The sequence below is a fragment of the Polyergus mexicanus genome, unplaced genomic scaffold (assembly GCF_030449975.1).
Source record: "Polyergus mexicanus isolate NDT 795.1 unplaced genomic scaffold, iyPolMexi1.0 SCAF_9, whole genome shotgun sequence".
In the NCBI taxonomy this organism is placed as follows: domain Eukaryota; kingdom Metazoa; phylum Arthropoda; class Insecta; order Hymenoptera; family Formicidae; genus Polyergus; species Polyergus mexicanus.
The window spans coordinates 4,487,155-4,514,325 of NW_027223329.1; the positions used below are offsets into that span (position 1 = coordinate 4,487,155).

Here is a 27,171-nt window from a genome sequence, read left to right on the forward strand (position 1 = left end):
GCGGAGCTTCGGAAATCTCAAGGTCTACTTTCTCAAATGGAACCCCTTATTCTTCAACTGTTCTAGACTTGAAGATATTCGAGGTGGCAAGAGTTACTGATCCACCCTGTCTAAATTTAAATAATTTTTTATTTCAAATTGGCAAATTTTTTTTATCATGATTTTTTGTAGGAAAGATAGATTTGAGCAATAAAATAACGTTGCCTTGTATAATTCTTTTTTATGTATAGTGAAATCTCAAAATAGTGGACTGTACAGGAGTTTAGTCCATTATAACGAGATTATCTTCACTCCCCCCGTTATACACGTCCTTTCAAATACATTGTCACGGAAAAAGGTGCCCACAGATCTGCATGGTCCCCCCATTCATGATATTCGAGAGTAACCTAGCGTGTACCGAAGGAATGTTGTTTGCAATTTCGAGAGACTTACTATTTCGAAAATTTCCACTGTATTAAGCTAACACTTTTTTGTACAATAATTTTCTGAACAAACACGCGTGAATTTGGCGCCTTTTTTCATTTTTTCTTGAAAAGGTAATCTTTTATAAGTTAAATCATTCTTTTTTAGTAAGATTTATACACCAACTATCTAATTGAAAATATCTTTTTTGGATCTTTGGATTATTGGATCTTAATAACACATACATCAAATGATCAAATTTTTAATAGGCTTAATTAATAGCTTTAGTTTATATTGCACAGAAAAAACAGCACAGAAAAGTTTAAACAATATATAAATTTTCCCACGGAATAGAAAAATATATGTTCGATCGTGTATGTATGTATACGCGCGCGCGCGTGTGTGTGTGTGTAAAGCAACGGAATCGTCAGTGGATAATAATTATCTTTGCGGAAAATACATAGCATATTTCATTCTCGTTTGTTCATATTAATTACGAAATGATGATCTGCTTTACTCTCATTCTTAAAGCAAAATATTTAGTTCATATGGACTGTTGAAAATTTTTCTCCGTAATCTGCATTACCAATGTATTCCAATCACAAAACACACATACACTCTTCATTGATAATATCTTTATATATTCCGATATCATTTGCATCCATCAAAACGGGAGAACGCGTAGATAATAACACAATAACAAGAAAATCGGAAAATTAGCAAAAACGGGACTGTAATGTCTCTGACTATGAAAATCGAATTGATGAAAATAGAATCGTTAAAATATCTGTACGTGTGTATATATAATTGTATAAATATAAAATATCATATCTTGCAAGGTATGTTGCGATATTGTAAGTAGCGTAATCTTGTAGTAGAAATTTCAATTGGTACAGAAATTTTCTACGTACAAGGTAAAAAAGACAAACGTATGTAATAGCAAAAAACAGAAAGATGACGTTCCCTCTCCCTCACACACACGACGTTTCTTGAATAAAAATTTTCATATTGAAATTTTACATTGTAATATTTCCGTTTTTAATGCACGTAGAACAAGAATAGTTGTTATTGAGATCCAATAATTTAAGATACTTGCAATTGAGCAGCTTGTGTATAGATATACGATCTGTCTCGTTATTACTGCGAATGACATGGCGTGAGATATTACCGTATCTCTTGATATAATTATAGCTTCTATTAATGATTAAACTATTTTATTAATATGCTCACGCAACAATGATTTTTGAAGATCTTTAAAAAATATCCCATCAGAGTAATCGTTTTTTAGAGTAATGTTTCTTTAAAAATCAAAAAATTCTTGATCAAACTTGTTCGAATACTTGTACGATGTTGATAAAGAGATCAGACAAAAATACCATTTTGTTTGCGCACGGAGTGCTAGCAGGGGGGCCAAACGATGTCGCGAATTTTGGACCAACTCCAGAGGGAACGCCGATCGCATTATCGGTAAATCCAAAATCAACAGGGCTGGGACTCTGGATGCCTCCCTTCAGCTTGTCCATGGGTTTACTATAGTACATCGGGTTACTATAGTATAGCGGAGATTGATATTGGTTATAAGTGCCCGCTTGGTTAACCTGGTTATAATACGGCCTGGATGCTGGTCGGTTAGTAGTAGTGGTAGTGCTAAGCGTAAACACAACTTCGACCGGGTTCCTAGGTGAATCCGGTATTATTGTTCCGTTGGGAAACTTGCGAACTAATCTGCCGTCCGGGAAGATGCCAAATATCACGTACGGACTATTTATGTTCCTGGCATCGATCAGATTGTTCTCCGGTCGCTTCCGCACGATAGTTTTGTTGGGATAAATACCATAAATCTGGTAGTCGCGAATGGGTGCTTTTCTGGAAGAACTGAATCTCGAAACTGGCGTCGGCGCCTGGTTGCCACCGAAAGATCCTAGGTAGAATCCCATGTTTGGAACATCGAAAGATATAAATGGCGGACGTGACATTACTCGATCTGACGTAGTACTCTGTGTGGTCGGTGATATGGCTGTTGTTGTCGGCATACTCATGACGGGTGATGTGATTGTCGTTGTTGTCGTCAGTTCCTCTGATTCGTTTGAAGCAACCATGGTGCTTTGAGTATTGATGGTTGTTGTCTCGGTAGAGATAAGGTTTTCATTAATATCAATAGCTGAAGTGATCGTCTCAGGCATGAACCTGGCAGTAGTAGTTAGGTCGGCTTGCGATGACGATTCTGTTGATGTCGTTTGGAGAGTCGTTGTCGTTATCGTCGATGTCGACGTCGTTGTCGCAGTGTCCGTCATCGGTTCAATTGATGAGGATAAAATAGTCGTTGTGTCAATCGCGGGGAACTCGGAGGATGTGGTAAGAATGCTAGTGATGGTGGTTTCAGTTGGTTGCTTGGATTGGATGATTCGTGAGCCGATCGCCGTCCCTTGGGCAATTGTTGTTGTCGTTGTATCCTGGAAACGGGCAATAAGATTTGATGTTTCACTTACGAGAGCAGTTAGTATTTGAAGAACACTTGTTGTTATGTCGTTGAATTGATTAATAGTGATAGTATCAGTGGAGCCTTCTAGATTACGAATCGATTCCGTGATGGAAAACATTGAACTAGATGATTGAGAATCACTCATATTAATCGCATTATCATCGCGTTATCATCACTGTTAACAGCGTTGTAATGATATCAGATATATTCATTACAAAGCATCGATTTTCCGTAATTTGTAACTCATTGTCAGATGTAAACTCTATTGTAATAGGCTTCGGTGTTCGATTAGAAATATCTATGGCATTTGTTCGCGCACCGTTTATTTCCATCATAGTTACACAAATGGTTAATTCTGTTACTGTTTTTGTGGACATATCCGATATATCGTGATTTTTTTACATTGAAAAGAACATTTCTTTCGCGATAATAGAATTTGCTACAAAAGGATTATTAGTAGTAATAAATTTCGATTTAATAATTCAACATTATTATTTGAAAGTGTTGTAAATTGATTTTTTGCGCAAAATCAATGGTTAAAGTCATAAATTAGATAGCATTATCAAACGTTAAATTGGATTAGATGATTATGAATCAGGCACGTTAGTAGTTAGTTCGGAGCTCATGCTGATTGACTTTGTTATGTTTGATGTTTCGATGTTTATCTGAAAAAGAGATATTTGAGGCGTTGTAATAATATCACCTACATCAATTGAATTTGTGATATCAGTGGATTGCGTGTTAAGTTCCATTAATGAAATTTCCCATCCTACAGTAGAGCCGCGATTAGAATTTTCTTCTGTTTCGTTTCTGGATGTTAGGACATCTATACGTTTGGAAGTATTTTCTAAAACGGTTGAGAGTTCGGCAGATGCATTAATTTTTTCTAACATGTTCGAAAGCATGAGTTGATTTTCTATCATACCATTATCTTGAGTCAAGTTATTTATGTCTGGAACAATAGTTTCGAAATCATAAATTTGATCTGGCATGAGTAACGATTGTCGCGTTTCATTTATTTCTTCCGAGAAGAGTGTCTTCGCAATAGTCATTAGCTTAGTAAGCAATGTATCATTAGACGACCGTGAGTCGTTCTTCGTAATGAAATCGGCAAGTCGCGAGCTAGTCGCGATTTCTGCATTTATTGATGAATCTCTCGCATTCTGAGTCATATTCGAATTCGGCATATTCAGTGCATTTGTGTTCTGATCATTAGATCGATTGTGTGCGATTGAAAATGCAGTGGCTAAATCTACTATATTTTGGGTGCTCATTTTTTGCGCTGATCTGTTTGTCATTGTTCGCGTTAACTCGGTATCGACATCTTGAATAGGTGTTATTCCGACATTCCGCGAACTAGTTTCCCATATGGTAGTCGTCTCTTCCAAATTCTTCGTATTTATTGACGATGAATCCGATATTATGTTGAACAGTTTGGAGGAGGTGGTCGTAGTAGTAGGCTTTTCAATAGATGTCCTAACTGTGAAATCTTCCAAATGCGATAAAATATTTTGCGAGATATCGATAAAGGGTGTGTGAAACGTAGATGTAACAGGTGCCTGTGTCACTTGAACCTCAGTTATGTCGTTAAAAATTTCTTCTGTCGTGGATTCGATGGTGCTTGTATTTTCCGTCATTTGGGACGGAATTGTCGCATCGAATTGTTGTATCATGTTAATTTCTATATTTTCAATTTTATCTTTTGTCTCTGTCGTTTGAGACGATGTTTCATCATACTGTTGCACAGTATTTGTTTCAATATTTTCAGATATATTATTCATCACGGACATAGTCGTTGCTTCAGATAATATTTGTGTTATAGTAACGTTTTCGGTAATTGGAGAAGATGTATCCGATATATTAGTCGATATTTGTAGATTCATAGAGGCGGGCGTGAATACATTTGTGATTGTTTTAATAGTGGATGGTGATGTTACCTCCATCGTTTTAATGTTTATATCCATCGATTCAAAAGGTCGAACATTATCAGAAGTAGATTCCGTGGAAGGCAACGTATCCGAAGTTACATCAACATTCTCAATCGTGACTATTTCGGCCGTGGTAACATTAAGTAACACTAAGGTATTCGAAATATTTGCGCTAGCCAGTGTATTTATCATTGTGTTATCGGAGGCGCTAGTTCCGAACGATTTCATAATAGGTGCTGTCGTCGTTTGGCCGCTCATACCTGGGTTTGTGGGTATTTGGATCGCCATCGAGGTGATTTTCGGTCTATTGTCAGGAATAATCTCCGTAGCTAATCTCGAAGCAAACGAAAGGTTTGCCGATTGAACAGTGGTGGTAATGTTTATAGTAGTAATATCTGGAAAGGGTGTAGTCGCGATAGATGCGGATTTTAGGCTTGCGGTATCATTGTTGTTAGCAGTATCATTACTGATGTCGTTAGATACAGTAGCGTTAGAGTCTACCTTTGTTACCCCGCCAGTTAGTTTTTGCTGCTGAGACACATTCACGCCCAGATTTTCGTTTCTTATGCTAGCTGACTCTAATGCCTGATAAAAAGTGATGAATTTGGGCTCGCCAGGACTGTTGATGTGAACGGGCAGCGCCAAGTCAGAATTCTGAAATCAGAAATTCGGTGCGTGCAAGTGCTGTACACACTTTAGTGCAATTTATAGTGTGATAGATAAGTCTCAAGAATATTTGTATCATATACAATCTACACATCGGGAGCAGCGTTTTGAGTCCTAAATGCATTAGTTACAGTTTTCCCGTAGAGTAAAATTTAATTTAACTTAAAAAATTAAATTATAACATAGACAGCGATAGTAGATTGCGCATTTAAAAGTCAATACGTTTTAGTTATTCTATTTACAAAAAAATAAAGCTGTGGTTCTAAATGAATACGATAATGATAGTCAGGTGAAATATGTTCCTATGATATTCTTTGCGATAAGATACCTTGCGTTTACAAAGCCCTACTGATGTACTTTCACTATTATATTATTACGGAAGTATTGCATTGACATTTCTCACATGATGCAATGGTAGCCTCAAAAACAGTAAATATTTATAGTATGTGCTAAGTACAAAAATTATTTGTATCATGTCTAAAAAATTATTTATATCATATATAAAAAATATAATTTATTTAACTTCAATATAGGCCATTTCAATATTTTATATTATTAACATTGCGATAAAAAATAATATATTAGAATCAACTGTACAATTACTATAGAATTAATTAATAAAAAAAATGTGTGCCTGTAAAAATAAAACACTTATCGGTAACAAAGAATCCATAAAAATAACATATATTATATTATTACTATATTACATTCCTCTTTCTTTATTTATATTTTATCCAGGATTTGAAAAATTATTTTATAAGAGTAACTCGTTACCGTTACCATTTTTTTCCCCAAAAAGTAACTTGTTATCGTTACTCGTTACCAATGTTAAGAAGTAATTTGTTACCGTTACCGTTACTCAAAAAGTAACAAGTCATAACAATTTGCGTTATCTTTTTTAATATTTAGTACAATTTTTTTTAAATTAAAGATTAAATTAAACATTAAAAATTTACACTAATAATAAAAAAATTTTCAACATTATTTTATATGTGCTACTCGCCTTACAAAGTAGAAAGAAATATCAAAAAGAGCTTCCAGTAGTTGCAATGCTACATTCCAACACTTTTATCAATATTTTCTTTTGTATAAAAATTATATCGAGTAAATTCTAAAAAAGAAACGATAAAGGTAACTGTTAAATTCGTTATTCGTTATTGAAAAATGTAACGAAGTTACTTTTTCGTTACAAGTAACGTGTTACTTCTCAACTCTGTATTTGTCTCATCTATTTTATCTGATTATATAAAAACTTATATGCATCTATTAAATATGCTTGCTTTACTCAATTAATGGTGCCCATGAGTAATGAGACGGAACACGCGTGAAATATTTGTATAGAATCGGGATAGAGATATTATTGTATCTATAATTAACATTTCTTGCGTGAAGATACAATGTTAAAACATATAAATATATATTTAGTTCTAAGAAATAAAATATCAAATTCCAAATAAAAATATGATAGATGCTGATACAGAAAATAAAACAAATTTCTGTGGATTCATTACAAATATATTGACAATTTTGTGGCTATTTAATATAACACAAAAATTTATCAATATTATCAGAAAATTAAAATATGTTTATTATGATATTTTAATTAAAAACAATTCTTAAAGACCACAAAAATCTATTTTTAATATTAGAAAAAATTGAAACACAGTAAAATATTTCTAGCCTTTTATATTAAAAATTTTATTAAAATATATAGCATATATGTTATAATTGCATCCATAAAACAACTCAATTTTTATAATTATTTGAGAAAATATAATTTTATTAATACAGACTTTTCTCCATTCTTCTCCTTTCCTTTCTTCTATCTGTCTTCTCCCTTCTTCCCTTTCCTTCTTTATTACTTTCTTTTACTCTCTCTCTCTCTCTCTCTCTCTCTCTCTCTCTCTCTCTCTCTCTCTCTCCCCTCCCTCTCTCCCTTCTCATCACCTTCTTCCCTCCCTCTTTTCTTTCACTCTCCTCCCTCTCTCCCTCTCCCCATACTAACCTTCTCCTCCTCTCCCCTCTCTCTCCCTCTCCATTTCTCCCTTCCTAATTCCCTTCCTCTCATCCCTCTATCCCTATCTTTCTTTCGCCCCTCCGCCCCCTCTTTCCCCTCTCCCCATACCCAGCATCTCTCTCTCTCTCTCTCTCTCTCTCTCTCTCTCTCTCTCCCCACCCCTTTTCCCCTCATCCCTCTTCTCCTCACTCCCTCTTCTCCTCACTTCCTCTCCTCCTCACTCCCTCTCCTCCTCACCCCTTTCCTCCTCGCCCCCTCGCCCCCTCTCCGCTCTCTTCTCTTCTCTCCCTCCCGCCCCCCTACCTTCCCTTCCTCCCTCACTCTCTCTTTCTCTCTTTCCCTCCCTCACCCCCTTCTCTCTTCCTCTTTCACGCGCTTTCCTGGTTATAATTTCTTGTGATTAAAGTCAGTAAAAATATATATATATATTTATATATTTATAAATTTATTTTAGTTTTAAGTTGGCTACATAAGGATAAACAATTGCTAATTACATGCGATGCTAAAATCAATACATTTATTATAAAAGATATAAGTATATAAAATTGTATGATATTGTATGATACAATATTTGTGTGTGCGTGTGTATATAGACATAGATTTATGACAATGCCGGTAGTGCCGTGAGATGATATGATTATGTTCGATGACCGTGCAAATATCTTTTTCGATCAAAGTTAATAATTTTCTTCGCAGATCATTTTCTAAGTATTAAAATGTCAATGTGCAATCTAATGACATTTATAAATCGATTCTATTTTCAATGAATTATATGTGCAATAATTATATACGTGTGCTTCTTTAAAGCGATAATGCGATGATATTCACAAGTGAACACAGATTATGCCAATTAAAAAATTGTTATTAATAATAAAATAATTAATAAAAGCATGAGCGACGAGAAAACTATTTCTCATTATAATAAAGAGTAATTAGATTAACGAAAACTGTTTGTATGGATATAATTAAGAATGAAATTGCTCGATGAGGTTGTGGCGACAGAATTGGTCCACGATGACGGTGCAATTGCTTCGGAATCCTTTGGTACTTTCGTAGGGAAAACCTTTTAAGCACAGAAAATTACCTCACATAACTTCTTCTGAAGGAAGCCATTAACATCAGGTATATCGCCTTACCTGGGACTTTCCATCACTTTTGTTTTCATGACTTACTTATACCGTTTGTTTTATTTTATTATTTTAAACTATATAAAAAATATATTTCATATATATAGAATAGCATAGCACAGTAAATACACATACGTATAAAAAGCATATAAAATACAAACATACTCGTTTTATGTTTGCTTTAAGATAATGCTAAATCAGTTTTAATATTTAGCCAATAATTATATAAAGTACATAGTACACATTATTGTTATCGCATTAAAGAAAAAAACAAAATTTTTTTATGGATATATTAATACATATATACATACATATATACATACATATATATAAAATAAAAATATATGTGTGTATATATGCAGGGTGATTCAGAACAACCGTTTGTCCTTAAAAAGTCGTATTCCTGAATCAATTCTAAGATAATTTTTCCTTTACAAATTTTATCTATGAAGCTTAGTTTTTAAATTATAAAAAGAAATAGTTAGCAAATTACGGGACGAGTACAGAAGGTAGGCAGAGGCGGAGCAACTCACCGTCCGATGCAGACGTGATGCGCTCGCTAGCTGATCGAGCGCTATTTGCTACACGTGATGGGTGTGTGTAGGTATGTGTGAGAACGTGTATGTGTATGTATTTCGCGTACACGTTCTCACACACAAACACACCCATATGTCTATGACTCAGACGAAGAGACAACTACACATGAGAATAACGGAACATAGAAATCACATCCGTAGAAATACGACCAATCACTTTTAATCATGATTTCAAGTGGGACAGAGTAGAAATATTGGATAATGAACCACATTTGCATAACCAATTGATCTCAGAAATTCTACACATAAAGAGACAAAATAGTTTAAATTTACAAACAGACACCGAATGTCTTCCAGAGGCGTATTTGACGGTACTAGACAAACTCTCCAAAATGTAATTAATATTTCTGTCGTATTATATTTTTTAAGTTATTTTAAGGAGATCTTGGACCATCATGTTTTTACCGACCAAACGCAATTTGTATAACAAACGCAACAATTTTAAAAATTTTTTAACTTTTTTAACTTTTTAACTTACAAAGTCGACTGTCCCATAAAGCATTGATGTATGTACTTTAATCGTGTAAAAGCATTTGTAATTCTGTATAGCCATTACAAAAATGTTAAATTCAAAAAATTGCGTTCGGTCGATAAAAACATGATGGTCCAGGATCCCCTTAAGTTATTTTAGTATATCTACATATTTGATTATATTTTACCATACTTAACATCTTTTATTATGTATTCTTATTAATTTTATTGTACCATACTGGACATCTGTTATATTCATTATGTTTATATATTCATTCTATGTTTCATTGTAACTTTTATGATTATTTCATATTTTACTGTTCTTGATAACTTTTAAATATAATTGTTTGCGCCGTTGTTTACCTAGCGACAACGTTTTTATTTTGCGTTTTTATTTATTTATTAATTTTATTTATCGTACTTGACAACCATTTTATCTTCAACGATGTCTATTTATATTGTTTTTCTTATTTACATGATCTGACCATTTTATATTTATTATTTTAATTTTCCGTTACTGATATTTTTAGCTTTATCAACAACGTTTTTATTATGCGTTTTTATTTATTACTTTAATTTTACTGTATTTGATAACTTTGAATTTAACCGTACTCGATAATCTTCTTTGGTTTTTATTGTTTTGCGCCGTTGGTGTCAGCAATGTTTGTTTTTAACTTCTTACCGTTTTCGCCTAATGATAATTTTCTCATTGCTTTGTCGTTAGTCTCAGTGTGTCTAGTTCTCTAAGATCTTACAACTGAATTTACTGTCGACTCGTGCGTTATCTCTCGTGCTTGTAAGTCTTGCAATTGTAATTTTCAACATAGACCTTCTCTCTCATCATTTTCCAACATAAACCGCTCCTCTTTTTACAGACGCAATTAATATCAACGTACCGCCATGTGTTTTGTTTCAATTTACTACTTAAGAATCGAGAATTTCTTCCTCGCTTTCATATGAACACTTGGGAGAATGGTTTAGGCGTGGATGACCTGAGAGAATTGTGCTTTCTACTACTAGTTATCATCTTTGTAACTATGCGCTTTTAATCGCTTAAAACTCTTTTAATTACTTATATTTATTTTTTAGTTATATTTTGGTAAATATGCCGATGAACGGAGGCAGTCCCGATCCCCTTGACCTTGATATATGTTATCAAGGTCATGACTCTGAACAACATTCAAAAGGTTTCAGTCGTCGGTCGTTTTTTATTAAAAAGTTATTAACAAAAAAATTTGAAAAATATAGCAGTTATTTTGAGTATTGAAAGGCTAATTGAATGACTAATATGTATGTGGAAATAGTACATGTGTGAACGAAGAAAAGTCATTTAAAGCAGTGAATCGTTGATATATTAACAGTCTTTTTATTAAAGCAGCGAATAGTTGGTATAGAAAAATATATGTATAATTTTATGTGTTAAAAAGTATAAATAGCTTATATTTAAACTTACTGCGTCCACGCATACACTTTCCCACCCACACAAGAATTGTAAGGTGGATCTTGCTTCGCGTTGCAAAGTATGTGCATAGATCCAGTAAGTCGCCCTCTCCCCCTTCGGGGGGCCCCACTACCAAATAAAAACTAGATATATAGATTTGAATTGAATCTCGTTTTGCGTGGAAAGTTGTAAACCCATATGGAAACTCACTTCGCATTAAATAGCGTATGCATGGAGGCAATGTGTTCCGCCTACCATCTTTCCCCCCCTATGAGGGGGCTCCACTTCCGAAAGATATAACCTAATCTAAACTTATTTCTAATTTAAAACTAAAATTTGGTTTGGATTAGGTTATATCTCTCGGAAGCGAAGCCTCCTGTAGGGGCACACTGCCTCCATACGCTTTTCCATGCGAAGCGAAATTCAACTCAAACCTATGTGTTATGTCTTATATAAATTTTTTTTCATTTCGCGAAGTTGGGATGCCTTTCAATACTCAAAATAACTGCTATATTTTTCAAACTTTTTTTGTTAATAATTTTTTAATAAAAAACGGGCGATGGCTAAAACTTTTCGAATGTTGTTCAGGATCATGATCTTGACATACAATATATCAAGGTTATCGGGACTGCCTCCCTTCATCGGCATATTTACCATTTTTACAAGAAATTAAAATAGCTATTTTGTATAATTGTTTTTGGTTAAAATATTTGTATAATTTTTTATTTTCAGTTGACGTAATGTATTGATATCATTATTTTTGTAGGATATATTTATATAATTTTTCTGATTAAAATATTTTTATGAGTTTTTATTTTCAATAATTTAAAATAACACTATTTTATAAATATACAGGGTGTCCCATAACACCTTTGACAACGCTCAGAGCAAGTAGAGCACAGTAAACTGAATAGAAAAATCCTATACCATTTTTTTATATAACACTTAATAAAGGAATTATTATTGAGTAAAGTCTGGCTAATCAGCGCCGATTTTTAGCCGGATGCAAGTCAGTGAGCCGCCCATCTGTTAGTGTGCGTCGCCATAGTGACGGAGCGCTCAATATACTCAATAATAACTCCTTTATTAAGCGTTATAGAAAAAAATGTTACAGGACTTTTCTGTTCAGTTTACTGTGCTGTATTTACTCACGAGCGTTGTCAAGGGTGCTTTAGGACACCCTGTATATAACAGTTTTTCACAAATGACGCGTGCATTTGGCGCCTCTTTCTTCCATTTTTTTAAAAAGGTGATTTTTTAGGGATATCATTCATTTTGTAGTATATCTTAACATCTTCAAATAAATACAAATACACGAAGATATTATTAACAATAACAAATTCGTAGCAAATCTATATAGAGCCAAATAAGTCAAAAAGATTTTGTGAAAAAGAACAAATGTATATTATAATATACATATATATATATATATATATATAAATAATATATACACATATTATACAGGGTGTTTCAGAACAACCTTCCATCCTTAAAATGACGTATTCCTGATATGATTCTAAGACGATTTTTCCTTTACCAAAATTTGAATTGAAGTATAATATTTGTTATAAGCAAAAATAGTTAGCAAATAACGCGTCGAGTACAGAAGGCAGGCAGGAGCGGCGCAACGCGTTCAGTCAATCGCAAGATCGCAAGAATAATGATGTTCCAACGTTAAACTGTATAGGTCGCGAAAAAGAGCGAATTAAAAAAAAAATTTTAGAGCAGATGCTCGAAACACCTGCCATCCATCCTAATGCAAGCTCTCATGCGTTTTAATATATACAATACATCAATACATACGACCAATACATTTGGACAGCGTCCAACGGCCGGCGATCCGGAACAACTTTTGCTAAAGTGACGTTATTTTAAAAAACACGTATTCCTGGCGTAATTCTACGACATTTTCTTCTTTATCAAAATTTTATTTAAAGCATAATTTTATGTTATAAGATAAAATAGTTAGCGATTCATGCGGTGGTAATTGGACGGTCAGCTGCGGCACGCCGCGCCGCTCCTGCCTGCCTTCTATACTCGACGCATGATTTGCTAACTATTTTTGCTTATAATTCAAAAATTACGCTTCAATTCAAATTTTTGTAAAGGAAAAATCGTCTTAAAATTGTATCAGGAATACATCATTTTACGGACGGGAGGTTGTTTTGAAACATCCTGTATACGCCGCATACAATACGCGTCTTTGTTTATATATTTGGCGGTATGTCAATACGGCATAGTGAGGTATACATATACCAGGGTTGGGAAAATTACTTTATAAAAGTAACTTGTTACCGTTACCGTTATTTTTTTTAAAAAGTAACTCGTTACCGTTACTCGTTACTAATTTTAAAAAGTAACTCGTTACCGTTACAGTTACTAAAAAGTAACGAGTCGTTACAATTTCCGTTACTTTTTTACAATACAAACTAATAAATTATTTTGCATAAGAAAAACTTTTAAAAAATTGTAAGCAAGATTTCATTCAAGGTTTATTACAAAATAAATGATTAAATTTTATCGAAATTCTTTATTAATTTTTAATAAAATTTGTTGCTCCATAGTATCATCATTTAAATGCCCTTTTTGTGGTGTTAATACAGAGCCACCGATGCTAAACATTCTTTCTACAGATGCACTGCTTGGTAGAGCTGTATTATATTTAATAAAAAGTTTTTTAAGTTTTGGATAGTCGTTTAACATTTCTATATTACAATTATTTGATTTTAAAAACCGTTGCAATTCTTCTTGTTCAGATTCATTTTGCACCGTTTTTTGCTCAAAAATGAAAAAATCATCGTGATCGTCAGATTTTCCAGCTTTTGAAGAATTTTCAGTTGATCGGATTCCCAATAAATCCTCCAAGTAATTTTCAGCACGTTTTCTTTTTTCTCCGGTTAACCAGTTTAACTTAAATTTTGGATGTAAACATGCTGCTATTATTAATTCTTTTGTTTCAAATATTGTAAGAAATCTAAAATCAAATATAGTAAATTAAGCGACATTGTTTGTTTTATTGAAATTAATACTTTTGAATCAATAGTTTACAATAAAATAATATTTTTCAATTAAATCCTTATTTAAAATTAAATAACATATGTATTAATCAAATTAATAAGTTACCTTTTATTTAAACCTTGCTGAATAGCTTCAACTAATGAATGGCAATCTATAAGGTCAGATTTATTGAGATTTTCTAATTTTCGTTGCAAGGTACTTAGAACTGGTAGTAAATGAGAGCTCTGCTTTTCCGAAAAGATAAAGCTCTCATTGGATATCGCGCGTCGCGTCATCGCACTGGTCTGCAAGAGCCATAAGTTGATCAATCACATTCAAGCATTTTTACAACATAATAAGAATGCTAATTGGTCGATTTGCTTACGGCTTTATGGTTAAGATAAAAATTTTATCACGCACAATAGCAAGAATAATATCTTAAATAAATCAAAAAATTCGAAAAAAGTAACGATAAAAGTAACTGTTAAATTTGTTACTCGTTACCGAAAAATGTAACGAAGTTACTTTTTCCGTTACAAATAAAATTTGTAACGCCATTACCGTTACAGTTACCGAAAAAAAGTAACTGTAACGGTAACGGCGTTACAAGTAACGCGTTACTTCCCAACCCTGACATATACATATATTCGCTCTCTCTCTCTTCTCCTCTCTCCCACTCCCTCTCTCTCTATCTTTCTCTTCCTCTTTCTTTCCTCCCTTTGCCCTATCTCTTTTCCCTCCCTCTCTCTCTCTCTCTTTCTTCCTCCCCTTCTTTTCTCTCTTATTGTATTATAAAATTACTTTTATAAGTTTATAAAAAGATATACTCAAAGGAATAATCGTACATGAACAGTGTGGATGTCCCTTAAGGCATAAAATCGTTTTACGTGTGTGCGTGCGAGCGTACGTATGTGAGTGTCTGAAATTTATGATGAGAATGAAGAACGAGAGAAATGTCATCACATTTCTGATATACGATTATTATATCTCAGGATTGACTACACCAATCTTATTCAAACTGGTCGCAATCAAAAGCTTGCATCCCCATTTCTATAAGAAAAATGCTGTTAGATTTTTAATTGCGGCTTTAGTTCCTGAAGTATATTAATTAAAAGTTTATTAGACGTAAAACTCCGGATAAGCTACTCGGTAGCGTCGCGACCCCTGTACCATAGATGCAAGTTTTGCGTTTTATGCCAGCGCGCTGCCAGCGCGTACAAAACTCAAAACTTGCATCACTGCTCTGTACGTAGGCAAAACTGTTGACAAGTCTTTTTTAGCAATTTTTTATGTAAGCATTTTTTTACTTGGTGTAGTGACGCTGTCACGTTGTTTGATAAACAAATATTATTTATCATTATTATTATTTATTATTAATTATTAATTATTAATTATTATAATTAATTATTTATAATAATAAATAAATTACAATTTATAATAACAAATAGAGATATATTTACAATATCGAACAATTAAGTTTCGAGACTCGCTTCGCTTTCCGAACATTTGATCCGTTTGTGCTGCCATTTTAGGGAGTTATTCACATAGTTATTCAATATTCAACATGTGGTGCAAGTTTTCATTAATTATTTGGTTGAATAGTTAATGAGATACAGTCACGCAAAGTTGTGTTACAAAATTTTATTTAAAAATCGGTGTAATGGAAGGAACGCTTGACAACGCGCCAACATAAATTCTGCGTTAAATTAATAAAATCTCCAACAGAAACGTTACAAATAATTCTACAGTCACAATAATTCAACAAGCCTAGTCCTCTGACGCAAGCTCTTTCGAAATTTGATTCACTTTTTTGTATATCATTTGTATCTTCGAAACGTTATTCTTATATAGCTGACTCTCCATAGGCTTGTTGTATCATTTATACCGTTTCTGTTGGAAACTTCTCTAATTTAACGCAGAATTTAATCTTGACGCATTGTCAAGCGTTCCTTCCATTACACCGAATTTTAAACAAAATTTTGTCACATAACTTTGCGTAACTGTATCTCATTAATTATTGAAGCAAATAATTTAAAACTTACACCATATGTTTAGTATTGAGTTGCGAATAACACTAAAATGGCAACACAAACGGATCAAACATTCGGAAATGCAAAGCGAGTCTCGAAACTTAATTGTTCGACAGTGTATAAATAAACGATTATACGATATTCAATGGCAGTACTGCCAGTTATCTTTGTTGTTCACCAAGTTTTACACAAGGATGATGATATGATATATTCACAGAGACCCTTTAATAAGAGTCGCGAAATAACGTCCCTGATTTTGGTTGATGCAGCCATGTTTTTCAAACTGATATACATATAATAGATACAGTATGATTGTGTACGACCATTATGATAATGTCTGTAACATGGATGTAAGCAGAAACATGTATTTGACAAAACATGGCGTCATCGACTTAACTTACAAAACGTTATTTCGCGACTATTAGAGAGTCTCTAAGTACTGTCAGCTATCCGTGCCGCTACTGCAATACAGTAGAAACGAGAACTGTACTTTTGTCTGGAGACGACCAAGGCGACTAAGGCAACAAACACGTTTCTTATTCATAATTTTTTTGTTTCGTACTTTGCACCGTAATATCTCCGTTTATGTTATATATAGAACGAAAATAAAGATACTTTTCTCATATAATTGAAACCCAAGCTATCAAATAAATTTAGTAGGAACTGGATCTGTTCAGCGATTATTGAGAACTAATAATCTCAGATTATTCTGAACTGGCCGACTCGCGTACAGGTTGCGCGATATGCTGCACGCGGTCTTTGCTTCGCGTGACTTAACGCGAGACACTACTATGTCTCTTGATTTTTACTGCACAGCTGATTTTATTGTTTCTTACACATGTATATAAATGTGACGATAAGCTGATATTAATGAACTATAAATCAATGAGAATTAGATAGAACGGAAGGTAAGCGTATACAACGATCAATGCCATTTACCGAGTCTGATGCCCAATTACTTAGCCACTTCTTGTTCAAATTGACCAGGTTATCATTATAACCAATAAATACAAATAAGTAAACGTGAAGTTCTGTAGAAGAAATTTATACAGATATAGTTTGACAATTAATTAGTTGGATTATTAGTTTGAAGTTATACAGATATTATTTGACAATAAAATAAGGAAAATATCAGAAAATATAAAATACTGTGTTAATAAGCATCTGTAAGATACATATTACAAAAAAAAAAAAATATATCACACTTGGACACATAGCTTCTGGCTATATCTTTTTTCTTATTATTTAATCTGTATATTAAATATATTTTCAGGTATTTGTTTTTATCACAGCACAAAAATGACAATATTTTCTTACACACACACACACACACACACACGCGCGCGCGCGCGCGCGCAATCCAAGCAAATTCTTTGATAATTGCAAACCTTCTTTATACAAACAAATTCCAACCATTTTTGAGCTCTATAAATAGACACATTTGCTCTATCATCATATTATTTAATATATTATAAGTAATTAAGAAAACAAATACGTTAAATATACAAAAATTAATTTAAGTTTTATGACATAACGAATTAGTAACGTCCAACATACTGAGTCGCTTATTTATACTTACATATTAAAATCACTTGAGAAACTAAAGAAGGAATGTTTTTTGTCGTCCTTATTGTTTCTTTTACATATTTTTACAGTACACCTTACAACCATATTCATATTTTAAAATTAGAAATGTATAAAAGATAACATATAAATATATATATATATATATATATGTATATATATATTATCTTAATAAATAAAAACGAGATAAATAAAAACTTATACAAATATTTTAACCAAAAAAGTGATACAAATATATCCTACAAAAATAATGATATCAACAAATTGTGCTAACTGAAAATAAAAATTAAACAAATATTTTAACCGAAAACAATTGTACTAAATAACTGTTTTAATTTCTATAAAAAATTAAAAATTTATACAAAAATTAAAAATTAATACAAACAAAAAAAATTTAATTAAAAGAACTTGTCAACATATATAAAGTTTCTTGTTGAATCTATTACTCTCTTTCTTGAAGAAAGAATATAAAGAGCCATTTTATTTACTGAAAAAAGAAATATAAATAGACAACAGAATGTGACAATTGATAGCGCGAGAAAGATTAAAGATTTGGGGGGGGGGGGGGGTCCTGTTTGCCTACATTCCCGATTACCAACAGCTTCGTTTGCCTACAAGATTTTGCCGACAGCTTCGATTGCCGACATTCCCCATTGCCTATAGAGCGATTGCCTACAAGCATTATTGCGCACATGTAAAAATTAAAAATACGAACGTACGTTTGCACACATGACATTATTGCGCACATACACATTGCACACATGATTTTATTGCGCACATACAGATTGCACACATGACGTTATTGCGCACATACGTATTGCACATATAATATTATTGTAGACATAAAATAAGAAAATCGAATTAACGTTTTGCACACGTGACTTTATTGCGCACATACAGATTGCACACATGACCGTGTTGCACACATAAAATAACAATTGGACACCGCACGATCGGATACCGCACGATTGGATTCCGCATAACTGAGCACCGCAAATCCATATGGAACCTCTCTTCGCAATAAAAAACAAATACTTTTTAATGCGAAGAGAGGTTCCACATGGGTTTACAATTTGCTATGCGAAGCGAGGTTTCATATGGGTTTACAACTTTCCACGTAAAACGAAGTTCAACGCAAACTAATGTATCTAGTTTTTTTTATAGTGGCGCCCCTCGCAGGGGGGGGGGGGGCGGAAGATACTTCTTCCACGCATATACTTTTTAATGCGAAGTGAGATTCCATATTGATTTGCGATGCTCGATCATGCGGTGTCTAATCGTGTGGTGTCCAATCGTGCGGTGTCCAATTATTATTTTATGTGTGCAATATGGTCATGTGTGCAATCTGTATGTGCGGAATCTGTATATCGGGAATGTAGGCAAACGGAGCCTCCCCAAATATTTGCACGTATGCAAATCTAGACGATCAATAAGTCTCATTAAGTTCTATATGTAATAATTTCCTAATGAACCATTGCTTGAATTGTTCAAAACTATTAATGATCTATGATATTCAAATAGGTTGCCAAATTTTTTAAACAAATTGCCGACATTAGGTGGGACTAAATTATTGTTAATACATTTATGTAAAAAATGGCTTTTAATTTTATTTCTAATAATTAGTTTCCTATACTTAATCTTATCGATTAATTCTCCGAAATAGTAACCAATATATTGAAAAAAACTTAGAAAAGACGGACGCATTTTTTCAGCCAACATAAAACAATAGAATAATAAGTACAGACTCTAAATCTTAAATAAATAAATGTAATTATATAGCAAATTAGAGTCAGCGCGGTAGTTAGTGCGCATACAATATTAAGATACGAATATGGTATATCAATTAGTCATCGCTTTATGATAATATTGAAATACGAATATATCAAATTCTATTTCTTTTACTGAGGAGATCTGGCAATCTACAGTGAGACCTCGTCAGAGAAGTACCATGTAATTGATTAGTTAGATGTTTAGGAATGTGTTTTAAGATATTTGATCCAAAATATTCGTAATAATTTAACAATTTAGACTTTTTTAATTTTTACGTGATTAATTGACTTATTTTATTTATTTTTATTTGCAATTTTATTTTTATTTTGTTTTTTTATTTCTAACTACTATTTATTTTTTTTATTCAGTTTTAATTATTTATACGTAATTTCTAATCTATTCAATTAATGAACGGGATCAAGTTTCGCGAAACATATTGGTATAATTTATTCCATTCTTGCTATTTTCAGGAAGTATGCTCAATGTTCTAGGAACATATATAAGTAATTTTATATAAATAAATATGGATTTGGTTCTCTCATACTTCCTGGTCTACCAACCGAGGATGGGGGAGAACTGAGAAGTACTTTTAAAATGTATCTCTTCGAGCATCTGCATGGGAGTCCTCGAGATTATACAAACAATTAGTTAAGTTTTATGCTATTATGTAAATATTAAGTTCCTGACCATTATGATCGTTGTTTAATACTGATTACCGTTGTTTGCGTCGTTTTTTGTTGTTATAATTATGTTTAATTTTTTGTTATTTTGTAATGTCCTTTAATATTGATATCACGCTGAAGAAGATTCAAAAAAAGGAATGAAACATTCATTGAATAATGTCATAAAGCGATGACTAATTGATATATTCGTATCTTAATATTGTATGCACACTAATTATCGCGCTGACTCTAATTTGCTATGTAATTATATTTATAGTAGTATAGGGGCAACTATGGTGCGTCAAAATAAACCCTCACTCCTCGGCCACTGGCCCCCTTGCTATGTGTCTGTCTGGGGCCTTCTCCTCCAAAGATGTCTGTGGAGAAAAAGAGGGGAGGGGACTCGTGAACGTCTATGAGGCAATTTTCCTTTTAAATTCTTTAAATTAAAAAAAAAAATTTTTCCCTTTAAATTTTTCCTTATAAATTTTTTATTATTTTTTTATTTTTTTCAGGCGCGTGAACATGGTTGGGCTCGAAACTGGGTCCTAGTATGCTGGGCTAGCTGAAATCTTATTAGAATAAAGATTAGATGTAGTATTGTGAAGAGTGGCCCTCTTGCATAGAAATCTCCGCACTTTGATTGGTTCGCACCATAATTGTTGGCAGTTTGATTGGTTCCGTCAGTTCTGTTGATTTAAAGCAAGTTGGAAAAGCCAAAAAATAGTGCGTGGGAGAAAGCGGGCAAGATGTTTGACGGAAAGCAGATGTGACGACAATCGACAAAATGGCGACCGTCGAGACTGGAGATGCGTCTAGGCATAAGGCACTCATCCTCCCCTCCCCCTTACGGAAAACCGAAAGATATCGTGAGGTATATGACATCGCCCCATCGCTCCCCCCCCCCCCCTTAGAGGAAAACTGAGAGATGTACGATATATGTCGCCTTCCCTCTTTCATCCTTCCCGTTGAAAAGAGAAAAATTGGGTAAGGTATCGCTAGAATAAGCTAGGTGCTATGGAGGGTAACAAACACGTGCGGGTACGCTTGTCGAGCCCTGTTGCACAGGTAGATGTACGGTAACGTCATCGCTGGAAACGATAGAAAGAGTCTTGAAATATATACGAGTACCTGAGATTGTTTTCTGTCCGGAGGGCAGAGGCTATGACGTCACTGAGACGCCGGGAAGAAAGGAAGGGAAGAAAAATATTTTCACCGGGTTGCTTTGAAATAAAAAACATTTTTATTTATATTACGCGGGAATATGGGACATTATATAACGAAAAATTACTTTACATAAAATTATTTATACAATAAAAATTCTTATTTACAATTAAATATAACTATATTGCGTAGCTAAAAAAGATTATCTCTTAACATGTCGGAAAATACGCGAATTTGTTACATTGCAGCTTTAAAAACGAGAGTTGAGAAAATAGAGAAGAAAAATTATCGTTCTGCTACATAGCCGTATAGTAACGAACAATGACTATTGATAAATCTACGTTTTAGCAATACAGGAGCGCATACTTTAGTTTCGTCGCGTGTTACAAGCTCATGAAACACAGTACGCTGAATTGCTCTAAAACGTTTATCGAAGTTCCAGCCGATTCTTCTTCATTTTCTACATTTTCCCGTACCCTCTCTTTAGCTAACATCAAATTTCTAATACTAATAAAATTGATTAGTTGAGAGTTTTCAAAATTTAAGATTATGCTCTTCGCAGCATTCGTGTGTTCGACCGTCCGGCGTACGAACAACGTACGCATAAAATTTAGGGCCACCAAATACGAACGCTTCGATATAACTACCGCGACCGTAGCTTTTAAGTTCGTCCGTCATGTCGCCCAAAAAATTTCCCGTACGCGGTTCGTACTCATTCGGATTAGCTGTGCTTACATAAATGCACGAATCCGTATCGTAATATAGAACGCGACGATCTAAGCGCTCTAAATAAGAATATAATTTTAAATGCGCCTGTGCCGGAGCTTTTCAAGGTCATTCAAAATTCACAAATAATGTCACCAACTAACAGATTTTGTAAAACCCTACTATGTTTGTTTCAAACATTTTTCAAAAAAATCAATACCTTCCGAGATTTGACTATTCGGCAGTCCGAATTTTTCATGTTTGACTGGTTATAACTCGATAACTGTCCATTATTGAGCTTTGTGCCCATTACATCTTTTGTTCAGTAGGTCATAAGCTACAACATATGTAAAAACCAATTGATTTGACCGGGACAGATTTTCCATATGATTAGTGCGGGGTTCTTTATAGTTTGTTTTTATTTTACATTCACCGACAAGTTGATTTTATTTACTTATTATATATTATGTATCTTATTTTGTTGTTATATTTGACTCACAATATGATTTTGTGACAGGTTTAATTTTAATTTTCTTTAGACTTCAGTTTGACCATCTCCATATTATATAAAAGTATCTTATATTTAAATTTATGCAAAATTTCTTATAAAATTAGATTTTCTTAAAATATAGAAGTACATTTTTGTAAAATAAAACTGTTTTTTGTGACGATTAGTTATTTCTTTCCACCCTTGGTCCCAGGCTCTCTTTTCCCTTCTACTCCTAATCTTTATAAGAAACTATTCTAAGTAAGTATATATTCGTATGTTCATATTTCTGATACATCATGTCAATAACGATCAGAATCAGTACAAGTTTAAACAGGTTTTTCGCAATAATTCGCATATTTACGTAAATAAATGAAAATTCAAAAAAATGATGAAATATTAGGATGTGGGAATTAAAAGTAGACATTCCAAGCTTTCAATTGTTTTTTTAAAAACTTTTCTAGCGCAATTTTTCACAAATTTATGATGATTTTAAGTTTAATGTTTCATCAAAAATTTTAAAAATTACTGAAAATGTCAATAGCTTGATTTTAAAGAAAAAAAATTTTGTAATTTTTCCATTTTGTAGACTCAAAGTATGAAATATATACTGTAATATCCTGCAGGCTTTTTTTTTAACTATTTGGAAGCTACTTGTAGCTGATTTTATGAAAGAAGGTAAAAATGACATATAACATTTTGTTTAAACCATCGTAGAATTTTAAAAACTTATTGTTCAATAACGAAACAAATTGCATTAAAAAGCTGAAAACTTCAGTTTTTCAACGATTTTTTGCTCATTTCTGTACGATGATTCATTCAAAAGTTATGACATTTTTTGTGCGCACGTGTGACGTTTCAATCCACATAACGTCTGTCGGCGCGCTCCGTAAATTCACCGAAAATTGTACATCTTGTATAAATTCTTACGTGAAACGCATTGTTCGTATGAAAAAAACATATAGAATATTTCTTATGCAAAATTATCCACTCTTTAATTTCCTACTCTTGTTTTTTTTTTGTAAAATCGATATTTAACGAGATATTTGCAGAAAAACGGAATTTGAGCCTTATTTGTTTAATTATTTTTCTTAGCGGCCACTGTATAATGGTAAACTTTTTTTCCCTTTCAATCTTATGCAAAGAAGATCTGTGCCAAAATTCAGCTGGTTAACATTTTTTCCAAGCTTTTGCCCGATTTTTGTCTAAAGTTACTGGACTAGTTCGTGACGTTGCGTTGTTCTAGTATCAGATGTTTCGTAATATTTATCGGCGAGCGTGCTATCGATTGTACGATATTCGCGCGCATGCCCTGCGTGATTTATAGAACGACCGAGCTCGCGCTCCATCCATACTAGCCAGAGCTTTACGCGAATGATTACTCGCTTTTCTATATTCACCAGCTGGAATGACGCCTATTGTATTCGGCTGCAAAAAGTTTTTCCGAAAAACTGTCATGCACGTCGAAGCAATAGTTGTGCATTCCTCGAATGGACATACATTTCCACGATCTATGAAAATTTTTCTAAACGCCATGCTCGTCGAAGAATATCAACGTCGGTACGGCAATAACGAACAATCTCGCGTTGGAAATAAAATATGATATTTTTTTGTCTCAGGTCTGCATGCTATGTGAGAAAGCGTTCGCTCTCTTCCGGTTTCACAGCCTCCGGAGAATAATAATAAATATCGAGTAAGGGACCGTTATACGAATGATTTTCGATGGTGTTAAATAAATGCGGAAAAATACCTTTATCCAGCATATCCTGTAATCCAAAAGCTTTCGGTAATTCGGATAAATGCATTGACATATAATTAACACAATTATCGATGAATTTTGTATATCCCACCGTTAGCACCATGATTTTCGTATTATTTAAAATTACTTTAGGCTTTAAATTGTTGCGACTTTCAACATTATAAAATAAATTAAGCGTCGAACGCTTTCACGTTACGCGCTATGCAAATGCTCTGCATGAAGTATTTTGTCGTTCGCGTTGTAAAATCAACAAATTGTTTTACCGGATCGTGACGAAATACGAACTCTCGCACCCCGCACCAACGACAACGCACGGTCATGTCATTTTTTTTCGTGCACGCTTCGCAAATCTTTTGCGCAACACAAAGGGTTGGAACGTGTTTTTTTAAATTCGCTGAATGGAAAGACATTCCCACATAATCTCCAGGCTCGCATAAATTTAACGCATACGCATGAATTTCGCGCAACGCATTTTCTAATAAACGATAAATATCTCCAGCTGTATGTAATGGTCGTATCGCAAAACTTGCTTCTCTCCCGATTACACCGAATCTCCGAAATCGTCGCGTGCTTTCCGATAATAATTCTACGTAATAAAAATTATTGCCGACCTCATGATTACAGCGTTCTTCATCGACGACTTTCTCTTCATTCTCATCCTCGTCGGTTACGTCCTCATTATTACGAGGTTGCGATGTTCGTTCTTCAGAAGACACTTCTTCATTTTAACCACCATCGCCTCTTTGTACTGCCGAAGCAAAAGAAAAATTTAATTATAAATATAAAATAAAAATTATATCTAAATTATTTTCATTCTTGTAAAATTTTGTATCTCACCTGGTGACGTCACGATATCAGTTTCGCTGTCATTTTCATCGAAACGTGCCCTCCCTAAAATTTAATACTTTATCAATATTGAATATAGAATTTGTATAAAGATTAATATTTTTATTTTTTACGCAAAACTTACCCGAAGGTCCTGTTTCGAGCTCTTTTTCAAACGGGCGTTTTCGAGTCTGGGAGGAAGTCTCCCGGTCATCAGTCGCAGGCGTGTTTCAATCTACAAATTATGATTTTGAAAATTTAGATTAATCGCTCTAGCGTATTCGATTACATTACAATTGCACAATATAAATAAAAACATTCTGCTTACCATTTAAGAGATTTTCTCGATGTTTAGATAACAGGAATTTTATAAGATTTCCTGCATCCTTCTCCTCATGTTCGAATGCTTCCTGCATTTCTATTATTTCACTCGCGATATGTAGCAATTCATCATAATCGGCGAAATAGCCTAGCCTGTATAGCACTGCTAATACAGTGTTCGAACAAGCCCACGCAAAAGACCGAAAAACAGCGTAATTGATTTCCGACGACTCATCCCATAACGCGGATAAATATCGCTCCCTATTTAACGTAGACGACAAATTTGAACCTATAATTTGCTATCCATTTGCATATTATTTCTTTGAGTCCAGGCATTTTTATCAACGCTCACTCACGATATCACTTTTCACGATAAATATAATACTTTTCGTGGAAAGATACGCGTTACTTCGATCGATGGCGAATTCGGAAATAATTTTTTTACTGCACCGCGAAGCATTTATTTAAACTCATATTCCTTCATTTTTCCAAAAAGGAATACCCCCAAAAGAGTTAAAATTTCTCCTTTCTTCCGAGGAAGAAATGGAAAAAAAATAGTTTCTTATTTTTATTATGCTATGCAGGCATTGCATGCAATAGTTTTATTGCTTAGGTGTTTTTATTATAAAAGTGTCAAAGTAAAGGCTTTGTTGTGAAAATCTATTAAAATTTTCGTAGAAGAGTTAGGATTATGTTAATTAGAAACCTCTTTATAAGCCATAAAAATTTACTATACGATTGATAAACTTTTATTTACGCTTTGTAGCCTATTGCAAATGTATTTAGAGAAAAAGTTTAAAGAAAATTTTTCCTTGTAATGTATCTAATTTCTAGATGTTTCTAGATGTTTTCGCGTAATTTTTAACACGATGAACAAATTTGAACGTGAAAAATCATGATTTTTCCTGTTATTTAGCTGCCTGTACAAACTTTTCTTTATATTTTGATATATAAGTCGTGCGAGAAAATGCGAATTCTTATTCATCCGAGACAAATCAACTAGTATAAAACAAAAAATTGTTTTTAAGAAAATTATTTACAATGTATTTTTTTAAACAATTATTTGTTTTTTTTGGCACTAATTAATTTGTCTTATTATTCTGTACATAGAAGTATTACGGTAAAATTATCGAAAACTAAATATTTTACGAAATATTTTATTTTTTATATCAAAATATGTCAGATTAAAATATAAAATAACTCAAAAAGTACTTAATAAAAAAATACTTTATTATAGTGTTTTGGAAATCTCTCGATGTCAGCTACAAGAATACTAAATAAAAAATGGGGATTTCCATTTGAGATTTTAAAGTTGACCTTCACATGACCTTCAAATGATTTTCCAAGGTCAAATAATTGTCACCATCTTATGGCCCCCTTGAAGCCACATAACTTTTGTTTGAAACATTTTTCGATTTAACGCAGTGTTTCTGAGATATTTGAGTGGGTCCTTTAAAATGGGACATTATATTTAAAGAATTACTTTCGCTCGGCTTTAATGAAATTGTACGTATAATTTTAAATCGTAATTATTAATTTTATAAAAATAAAAAATAAAAAATTGTCATCAATAAATATGAAGTTTTTCCACCTTAAAAATCACAGAGTATTTTTTTCCCTTTACCCCTCTCTAATATTTCCTTTACTTTTTTACTACACGCGTAGAACATTCCGTCAAAATAATATCAAATGTTAGTTGAACGCTGTAAACGAGCATCTTATTTCTAACATAAACGC

The 27,171-nt window shown here is 33.2% G+C and overlaps 2 protein-coding genes across 2 annotated transcripts; both read right to left on the reverse strand.

The window, feature by feature from the left end:
• Positions 1–1,724: 1,724 nt before the first annotated feature.
• Positions 1,725–3,029, reverse strand: LOC138936463 (uncharacterized). Its single transcript, XM_070301882.1, has one exon. The coding sequence runs from the start codon at positions 3,027–3,029 to the stop codon at positions 1,725–1,727; it is 1,305 nt and encodes a 434-aa protein (XP_070157983.1).
• A 442-nt stretch (positions 3,030–3,471) lies between these two features.
• LOC138936464 (uncharacterized) lies at positions 3,472–25,529 on the reverse strand. The gene is made up of 4 exons (XM_070301883.1): positions 25,431–25,529; positions 25,259–25,348; positions 24,974–25,036; positions 3,472–5,466 (listed from the first exon to the last, which is right to left on the reverse strand). The coding sequence occupies exons 1-4, from the start codon at positions 25,527–25,529 to the stop codon at positions 3,472–3,474; spliced, it is 2,247 nt and encodes a 748-aa protein (XP_070157984.1).
• Positions 25,530–27,171: the final 1,642 nt, after the last annotated feature.

Excerpts from the sequence above, each read along its gene's own strand:
- LOC138936463 (XM_070301882.1), bottom strand. The coding sequence starts at position 3,029 with ATGAGTGATTCTCAATCATCTAGTTCAATGTTTTCCATCACGGAATCG.
- LOC138936464 (XM_070301883.1), bottom strand. The coding sequence starts at position 25,529 with ATGCAGGAAGCATTCGAACATGAGGAGAAGGATGCAGGAAATCTTATA. Across the intron at positions 25,349-25,430 it reads TCTTAAATGGTAAGCAGAAT|ATTGAAACACGCCTGCGACT; the intron begins GTTTTTATTTAT and ends CATAATTTGTAG. Across the intron at positions 25,037-25,258 it reads GCTCGAAACAGGACCTTCGG|TACAAAGAGGCGATGGTGGT; the intron begins GTAAGTTTTGCG and ends TTGCTTCGGCAG.